Source organism: Dromaius novaehollandiae, chromosome 10, assembly GCF_036370855.1.
Source record: "Dromaius novaehollandiae isolate bDroNov1 chromosome 10, bDroNov1.hap1, whole genome shotgun sequence".
NCBI classification, from domain to species: Eukaryota; Metazoa; Chordata; class Aves; order Casuariiformes; family Dromaiidae; genus Dromaius; species Dromaius novaehollandiae.
Genome location: NC_088107.1, coordinates 126,307 through 136,274, shown reverse-complemented (window position 1 = coordinate 136,274; position 9,968 = coordinate 126,307). Strand labels below are relative to the sequence as shown.

At 40.0% G+C, this 9,968-nt stretch overlaps 1 protein-coding gene across 11 annotated transcripts in view; it reads left to right on the top strand.

The window, feature by feature from the left end:
• TP53BP1 (tumor protein p53 binding protein 1) overlaps window positions 1-9,968 on the top strand; it is a 40,326-nt gene that overhangs the window by 18,075 nt on the left and 12,283 nt on the right. For all 11 annotated transcript variants that reach the window (XR_010390866.1, XR_010390867.1, XM_064517736.1 and 8 more), the window contains 3 exons: window positions 7,320-7,439; window positions 8,104-8,340; window positions 8,899-8,956. Coding sequence is in view for 9 of the 11 variants with exons in the window: in XM_064517736.1 (XP_064373806.1) it covers window positions 7,320-7,439; window positions 8,104-8,340; window positions 8,899-8,956 (415 nt within the window). In the remaining 2 variants the exon portion in view is untranslated. The remainder of the gene's footprint in view (window positions 1-7,319; window positions 7,440-8,103; window positions 8,341-8,898; window positions 8,957-9,968) is intronic.

Below are 9,968 nucleotides of genomic sequence, written 5' to 3'. Positions count from 1 at the left end.
AATACTGTTTAAAAACATGTTCTCATGCTCAGTCTAATTTTTCCTTTTTTATGCTCCTAGTTGCTAACTACCCTGAACAATTTCCTGCTCTTTCTCAGTGAGGGACATCTCTCTTGTTTCCTCTGCCAATTTACATTTTTTTCAAGAGCTATAGATTTCTTCAAAACTTCTCTGATCAGTCTCACCCATCTGATATTTTTACTGCTATTTTCTGAACTACTTGTTTACTTTTTGCAGTTATGAACTGATCTTCACTGCTGTTTATGGCAGCTTTGGCTGTTTCTTCCTGATAGCTTTTTGAGCTCATTCTTATATGGTTCCCTCCCCTTTTCCTCAGTTCTTGTGACCTTGAACCGTGCTGACTTCTGGAACATGTGATCCTGTTTGGAAAGGTCAAAATGGCAGATTTCAAAAAGGAGCAAGAGGAAGAGCTTTCTTCTTTATGTCTGAACAGAAGTAGGTGAGATGAATTTGAAGTGCTAGATGGAGATTTGGATGGAAAGGGTTTGAGTATAATACTTGTGCGTGTTTTTGATACCAAATTTTCTGGCAAGTTTGAGAAACATAACTATTAGTATGGAGCTGGCTGATGACAGGAAACTTGAGGTATTCAAAAATAGAATGAAGATAATATCTTATTTAGTGACACAAGAATGACAGGTAAATACTGATTTCTATAGAAGTTAGATTACAGTGAGGTATGGAAAAGAGATTTGAACGCTCATGCGGGTAATTGGTTCTGGAGGGACTTCCAGCACAAGATAATAGCAGTTCTCAAGCTGGACTTTGTCAATACCTCGTGATCTGTTTTAAAACAAAATAAAGCTCAAATTACTGTCAAGGAGTGTGGAGCCTTGTGGCCACAGAGTCTTAACATCACAAACATCTGAACACCTTGTTCAGTAGTTACTTCATTTTGAGCCAAGCATAGATTTAGTCTTATAAAAATTTCCTTGTTTTAGAGGATCTGATCCCTTCTTACTTTAGATTTAAAAACTCCACTTTCCCAATATGTTTATTATCACTTGTATGAGGATATGTATGAATAGCAAGTTAATGGATGTCACTTTTGCACCTGTTCTTCTGAATGTGACAGAACTGGTCAAATGTTTGGGATTTTCTGTTTTTGTTTTCTTTCACATCACATAACTAGTGACCATGAGTTTATTTCAGAATGTTAAAGCAAACTCTTTAGTTGTTGAGAGGTAGAGTATTTCAGTTGGCCAGAAATGCCAGGAGCTCAAATGTTACTTAACGTGAAATTGAATGATTGGGAAAGAAAGTAGCGTGTAGCTACAGTTTGATGCTGCACAGAAATGAAATAAAAAGTGACTAGATAAAGATGAATTATTAAAGTATGTATTAAGGAGTGTGTTTTTATGGAAGATATCCTTCCCCAAGACATCTTTGAATTTCAAAAAAAAAAAAAAAAAGGGGGGGTGGCAGGGGGGCAAATAAATGAGTTTCACTGTTGTATCAAAAAGGTAGCTTTTAGGCATATCCCCATGTGAATTCTTCATGTTCTCTTGAAATTCATCAGGCTCTGGAATTGGTACTGACCAAGATATACAGTGCTATTAAGATGCATTAAAACAGTGTCAAACTCTGCTCTTTCCTTTGCTAGATCTGCTGTTAGCATTCCTTGCTGAAGTCCCATTTGAAGTATCTAAGTGCAAAACAATCTTTCCTTGAATTTTTAAGAACTTTGCAGGTACCCTGTATTTTCTACTGCCTGGCAAAGCATCTGTTTATGAAACAGTCATTCTTTTGGGATACATTTTATCCAAGTACATTTTACGTTGCATAAAATATGTCAGGGACATCCACTGCATAATGTTAGCTGTTTTGTAGTTTCCATCTGCTCTTTGTCATTGGAAACTGGGGGCTGAAGATTGTTTGCGTAGCAATGTATCTCAGGATCACGGATACATTTTTGTGACTTTTGCTCACATACGACAGTTTAAAATATCAAGTAGTTGTTATTTTCTGGTTCCCTTTTGCCAGCCATGATACTGAAATGGAATTTGTTAAGTGTTAATTTTGGCTTAGTGTCAGTCTTAGTTTTAGCTAAACCTCTTAAATCTTCCCTTTAAAAAGAAAAAAAAAAAATTCCCAACCAGCCACCCAGCATTTCAGAGGGGAAGTATGACTGTATTCAGTTGAGATGAATGAATTATACCTAGCCTTGCCAGTGATACTTAGCACCGTAGACTTAAAGCGCTCAGGTGTCAAGACTGTATTATCCCATGGTGAATTAATTCCTCATAATAGATGGACAAAGCAGGTATAATTTTTGCTCTTCTCCTGTAGAATGTGTAAGTTCTTAGAATCACAGAATTGTGGAATAGTTCAGGTTGGAAGGAAACTCTGTAGGTGACCTGGGCCCAGCTCTCTGCTCAAAGCAAAACCAGCTTAGAAGATTGGTCAAGGCTTTATCCAGTCAAGTTTTGAGTATCTCCAAAGATGGAGATTACACAACCTCTTTTTTTTTCTTAACATCTAATTGGAATTTCCCTTGACTTTCCCAAGTTGTCTGTTGCTTCTCACCCTATCACTATGCATATCTGAGGCGAGTGTGACTCTTCTCTGTACCCTCCTGATACTTCCCCTTACTTAATTTCTCATTTTAAGACTGAACGTATTAGCCTCTGCTTATGCATTGTATGCTTCAGACCCGTAATTATCCTGAATCCAGCTCTCCACTGGACTCGGTTCATTATGTCAGCATCTGTCTTGTACTGGGGAGCCCCAAACGGAATACAGTACTCCAGATACAATTTCTCAAGTGCCAAGCAGAGGGGAAGAATCACTTCCATTGACCTCCTGGCTACAGTCTTGATAATATAGGCCTGTATACAATTGGCCGCCTTCACTGCTGATTCCTGTTAAACTTGTTTTCCAGTGAGACCACCAGCTCTTTTTTTTTTTTTTTTTTTTTTGGGGGGGGGGGGAGGGGGGAAAGCTGCTTTCTAGCTAGTTAGCCCCAGCCTGTTGTGTTGCATAGCATAGTTCTGTTCAAGGTGCAGAGTCTTATATTTGCCTTTGAACTTCATGACGTTTCCATCAGACCATTTATTTAACTTGTCGAAATCCTTCAGAATAGCACTTCTGCCTTCCAGCATATTGATTGCTTCTCCTAACTTGGTATCATCCATGAACTTGCTGAGGTTGCATTCTGTATTATCATTCAGGTCATGAATAAAGATACTAAGTGGTATTGGGCCCAGTATCAACCCCTGAGGAATGCTGCTGGTGAGCAGCCACCATCTGGACTTGCTTGATGGACTCTTACAGGCATCTTACCAGCCCGAAGGGTCTCTAATGGAGTCAGGGTGGATTTGTGGTTTAAAAAGTAAGATTGTCCTTCAGAGGTCCATAGCAAAACTGTCCTTGAGCTCACCCTCTTTTTGTGAGGGTGATACAGAAAGTTGACTACTACTGGCCTTTCTTTTGAAAGGAGCAATTATTTTCTGCCTGAGGTTCATGGCTCCTGCCTGCCACTGGCAGTTGGGAAATAATGTTGGTGCCATCTGGGCTAACCAATACTGATGTACATTTTTCTTTTTCTGAATGTTTCAATGAGCTTCAGGATCTCTCAGAATTTCAGATTCTTGGTCTAAGTAGAGTCTCTCTTTGTCTTGCAGCTTCCAACAGCTGTTTCTCTCATCTAGCCCATTTTGCAAATACTGTGAAATGCTTTGCTTCAGCCAGACACCTGGCTTCTAGCAATACGCATGTTTCTTTTGTGGGAAGTAATTAGTCTATTTCTGTGCTCATATCCAGTAGTTTTGTCTCTGGTGAGATGTCAGGTGCAGCAGAAGTTGTGCAACCTTTCTCCATTACTTGCTATGACCTTTACTGTGATTGGACTTAAGGCATTTTGACAATTTGTATTAGCTGAAGAGTCTTTTTTTTAACAAAAACAGAGGGAACATTTTCTGAATTTACTTTCATCAGTACAGGTTTGGTTACCTGCTAATGCTGTTGTTCAGAACAGCCATTTTAACTTAAGAGTAGCCATGCTGGGACAGACTGAAGATCCAGTGCACCCCAATATCCTGAGCACAGTCAAAAGCAGAAGCTTAAGAACAGCATAAGAATGGGCAAGCACACAATAGACTTTTCCCCAAGTACTCTTTCAGTTTACAATAAATGATTTCTTATCAATTAATCTATCCAGTTCCCTCTTGTGGCTGCATAAACTTCTAGCATTTGCATCATCCTAGAGCAAAGAAATCCAGTTTAATTACGTGTTGCGTAAAGACCTGCCTTTTGATTTGAACCTGCCTTGAGGTGTTTTATTTGATGACCCCTAGTTCTTACATTGGAACTCAGTGAACAAGTAATTGTCTCTACCCCCCTCTTTGTGGTGCTCCTTATGTTACAGGTTTCTACTGTATGTCCTCTCAGTCACTCTTTTTTTTCAAGCTGAAGAAGCCAGGCTTTCTTAATTGTTCCTTGTGCAGAGTGTGTCCCATAGCTGTAATCATTCTGTTTGTCCTTCCCTGAGGCTCTCATGTTCTTTGTGCCTTCTGAGAAGAACTGCACACTGTATTCCAAATTCAGCTGAAACACAGATTTAGACAGTAGCATAACGATGTTCAGTTCTGTTTTACTTTCCTGATAATTATTAATTTTTATTTTGCTTTTGCGATTGCTACTGAACATTAAGTTGTTCAAAGCTCGCTTTTTAGGGCCTGTGTTTTCACCACAGAAATCCATGCAAACCACAGTACTTTTGACATAGTTTGTGGAGCCGTAGCACTCTCTAAACTTTGTTTACTTGGGAAGGCAGTTTTATGATTCCTGTTTCATTTGGGAATCTGTTCCTGACAAATGTGTTGTGAGAGCCACAGTTACATGTGCCACACCTCTTGTAGAGGTAATGGGTAGGGAGAAGAGGTAGAGCAGAGGGAGCTGCACTTGAACTGCTTGAGAGCTGCAGGCTGGCCATCCATGCAGTGGTAGTGTCCTAGAAGCATCAGAGTTGTGTGCAAAAAGGGAAGCGGGACTTAGCTATCATCCCCCTCTTTTATAAAGAAAAAGATACGTTTCAGTTAGCTTGACAGGTTTGGAAGCTGCCATTATCACCTTTTATATGAAGGCGCAGTTTTGTGCTGTGCTAGTAGCAGCCACTGCTGCACTGTGCTATAATACAACACAACTCTTCCTGTGAAGGTGTTGTCCAAGCAACTGAAGGTTTTTGTACCTTAGTATTAGCAAACTTGTGGGAGACAGTGGGCCAGAGAAAGATGGAATCTTTTGGTGCTGAAAGGTAAAAAGATACGTTATAGGATGATGGTCTTAAGCATATAAGCAAAGTTTGTAAGGAGAGGTAGCTTTTTTTGTTATTAGAAGAGTTGGTGGAGTTAGGAGAAAACAATTAAGCTTTCAGGTATACAAGTTTTTCAGGTCTTGTGAACATGAAAGCTTATTTGTTTTCTCTAATAGTATCAGTTGGTTTAGCAATAGATTATCTTTTCTTACAAACGCAGGCTGATCATTTCTTAAGTATTTTGTTCTTTTGATAATTTGATGTTAGTCTACAAAATGTGGATTTGTAGTCCAGAAGGGATTGTGATATATAAATTGATCAAAATTCTGTAGGGTTTCTAAAGACTTTTTTTTTTTTTTTTTTAGTAAAATGTTTTTTAAATGGTGATCTGCTATAAGTCACAGTATGGCAAGCATGTGCAAGCTATTAGTGAATAATGATCATTGGCCTTTTGATATGGGGTGTACCCACGGAGCATGAGTATGAAATATCTGCCCACTACAAAAATACACCTAAGCCCTTAGATTGATCTTCAGTATGTTGCAGTTGCTTAACTGTTTCTTTAAAACTTGTGACAGTAGGGCAGGTGATGGTGAAGGTAAGTTTTCAAAAGGACATTAAATAGCTTTTCAGTGGTCAACGTTTTCTGTGGGAGGGATTACATCTTTTTTCATGTCCTGTGTTTATGGCATCCTTTGCTGCAAGGTAGTTGTATAAATCAGGTTTTAGTGTCTTGTGCAACCAGAAGAACGATGCACTGCATCTGGCTATGATTAAAAGTGGTATCTGAATGTGTAGCACTAGCTTTTGAATTTAAGTGTCTTGAATTAGTGTTCTTATGGCCTTAACTAACAATTTTCTGTCCCTGCTTAGTTTTGGGTTGTCTCTTTCTTTTTTTTTTTTTTTTTTTTTTTTTTTTTTTAATATGTGGTTATTAAAATTCAGGAGTTAAGTAAATTGTGAATTATGTTGTTAGGGTAATATCTTGGATGAAGTCCAAGGAGCAAGTATAGCTTAAGAAAAAGGGGAAAGGAGGGATTAGTGACAATGACGATGAAAACCTATTTTGACCTCAGAATGAGGAGGAAAGGGTTAATCATTCATTCTGTTAGTTTTGTTAAATAATTCTATGCAATTTCGAATGAGTGCAATCTGCAGATTACTGATGTACCACACCGAGGGTTTGCAAATAGATGGTGGGGGGTGAAGGGAGACAGAGGAACATTTTACCAATTTATTTTCTCTGTTAAATCCCGAAAGATCCAAACATAGTAAATCTGTCAGGGAGGTGTTTTCCCTGGTGGCTTAGGCTGCCTCATCCCACAGGCCCTGCAGAACCTTACACGAGAGCCTGCTCAAGAAGGGGTGGAAGTACGGGAATGGACAGAAGTACAGGGCCAGTGTGTGTCTGATTGATACTGAAGCTGCAGTATCATTTCCCTTAAGGTTTACTATCCAGGCAAGTTTCTGCTCTCATGGTCTAACCCTTAACTGACTGCTGCTAACTGAGAATGTGTTCAGGCTCATAGATGGCTATCAGAAGTGTATCTGCTGGCCATCAGTGTATCTGATGATAAAGCATCATTTTGTGCAAGTTTTCAGGTTACTAATCGGGCTTTATATGCCTTTCAACACACAGCTCTGCCAATTCATTTCAATTCTAACCCTTCATTTCTCTTTTTGGTCTTATCTCTCTTTTCTGTGAAAATTCTGAGCATTTTTCAAGCAAAGCTTCATTCTGTTAAAGTCCTATTCATGTCAGGATATTTAGTCTTACTTTTATCTAGCACCTGAGGACAACCGCATCAAGTTGACCACAGCCCAGACTCTCACCGAGAGAGTTTCTGAGATAATTTATGATGCACATCACAAAAATGCGAGGAAGATCAGTTAGAGCAGCCATCCTGAGACCAGTAGCTCTAGTTCTAGTACAGCGCAGCAGCAGGGTTATGTTTCTCACCATTTCCAGTAAGCCCTGTGCTTTTGGCATTTGGACCAGGGGGCTCCCATCAGATTACTCATCCTGGCTCTCCCTGTCTTTTAGGAACCCCGTTTCATTTTACCCTGCCAAAGGAGGGTGATGTCATTCAGCCCTTGATGAGCACAACACCACCTCTTATTGGCCAGCTTAAAATGGGGCCCAGAAGACACAGCACACCAATTGGTGAGTTTGACCCGAATGGCCCTGTTCTGCAGTGGGAAGCCTGTTTGGAAACTTTTGATTCGTGATGCAGGAGGATAACTCAAACCCAGCTTGACAGAAAACATTGCTGTCCTATGAGGAGGGGTCGTTATTCTCCACTGTTTCCTCTTTATGTTCTGTCCTTGGTCTCTAGTGAAGGGGTTTGCTCCCTGGGTAATACGACAGCATGGAACATGTCTTCCTTGAACTCATTGCACTCCCAGCTACACCTCCATTAAAGGGTACAAGAGATCCCTCTGATTAGTGAAAAAGTTCTTAATTAAAAGATGATTGAAAAGAAAGAGTTTTTAATTAAAAGATGATTTTTCCCAGTATTTATTATCTTTTTGCGGGACTTTGTCAGGTTCACAAAACAGCAGTCTGGATTTGCTGAATAAAAGAAAGTGCATATTTTTGTTTTAGTAATAGTAATGTGTGCTGGTCACAAGCTAAAGATGGTATCTTTGCTGCAGAACTTTTATGCTTTAGAGCTCTAGGACGGCCAGACAGGAATTTCCACTACTGGACCATTGCTAGTAACGCATACAGTGAAGCATCTTCAGAAAACAAACGGGACCTGAACCCTGGTGTGGTGGACCACAACAGCTCCTCTCATTTTTACTTTTTTCTGTTTTCCTGTTTTCAGTGGATGATAGTTGTCCAGACAGCACTATAGCAACTAGTGATGTGACAGCAGAGGGCACAATGGGGACCAACAGTGTCTCAGTAGAAAGTGCAATAGTATCAGCAGATGTGTTGGAAGTATGCGAGAAAGGAGATTCTGGTGCAGCTCCTGATGCTGATGGGAAACTCTCTCTGCGGATGAACCTTATAACCCCTTTGAACGATGGCAGCGAGGAGTCCCTGCCATTCAGCTTGGAAAGTAAGAGAATGGAACCTGGGAACATGGGGGTTTTGCCATACCTCAGCCCTGACTCAAAACCACGCAGTGGCATTCCCTGAGACTGTCTCAGAGTCAGCTTCTGAAATCTTTCTCATTTTTCTTTTTGGGCAGTGTCACTTAATTTTGTTTCTCTGTTTCTGCAATGCTGTAAGCAAGGATGGAGTGAGAGGAGAGGCCTCTGTTGTGAGGAAAGGTATTTCCAGTAGATTAAGAATTATGATGTACAGTGGCTGGCAGCATTGCTGGACAGGACCTGAGTTTGTTTATATTGAGGAGGGAAAAGATATTAAAAATATAATCTGGAGAAAAAAGTTTTGAGTGTTTTAATCAGAAGAGTAACATTCAGTGTAGTATTCTAAAACTTGTACTAGCTCAGGATCATGATGAGAAGTTGGGAGGGGAAGCCTAGATATCTTTCTTCCCATGATAATCAGCCTTTCTAGTTGCTGGGAGTGCGTGGGGGGGGATAGGAAATGGCAAGGAGAGACTGTTCAGGTGTGACACTGAATTCTTCCTCCCTTCCCCCTCTTGTTTCAGAGCCTACAGCCAGTGAAAGGAAAAATGGATCCTCTGCTGTTGCTGGGGCTGTTGCCAGGTAACTGAGGCTTGTTGCTATGCAGAAAGGTTGAATACAAAGGTCTTCGTAGATCTTTTTCTGCTCATTACCAACAGCAGGGAAAAAAAAATTAAAATGAGACATGGAAGCAGGGAGCTCTTCTAACAGCTCTTATCCTTAGCTCTTGCAGTATGTTTTGTGTACATAGGCATGGATATAAGGTTGGTGCTGCACATGCTGTTCTGCAATAGACTTTGTGCTATATCCTACTAACATCTTTATTTTGCCTCTTTTTGATTATAGTCAAAGCAGAAATTTGTGTCTCATTTGAAATTTAAGCAGTAGATAGTGCAGATTGCCTTTTGGACTGAATAAGTGTTTTTCTGTTTTCTTTATGTGCTGCACAATTTTCTGGAAGGAATCTCAACTCTTGAGGAGGGTTTTGAAAGAGAATAGTTTTTGTTGTGAGGCTGATAGAAACATAACTAACCAAGTCAGTGGTATACTGAAATCACAATTAACATGTTGACCAACATTTAAGTGTTTCCCTTGTTCTTTTCATGTGTATTTGTTTATCTGTTACCTCACACACTCTATTTGCACAGTGCCTAGTGTTGCTGGTTGTGAGGAATTTGGTCTGTAAGTACTAATAATCTAAGTCAGAAGATAGGGACCTATAGTCATCTGACTGAAGTATAATGGTTTGAAGCAATGATAACATTTGGAAATAAACTCAGTATCTCTTGTCACAGGATTGCATGCTGGATGGTAATCATGCCTCACTGTTGAGAATGGGTGGCCTTTGTAGGTACGGGTTGAATTTGATCTCTTAGGGTCTGCTTTATAGCTGTCATTCCCAATATGTTTGCGGTGTCATGAGGATCCTGACAAGCTGTAAATGATATAATGGTGTCCCTTGGTGGTTATGAAAGGTAGCGATTGGTGAACTTCATGGTAATGCTGACATTTTCCACCCTACATTTCCTGGAATTGCTCAATTGGGCTGTTAGGGTTTCTGAAGAAATGACAGAAATGCTTATGCAATTGCAAA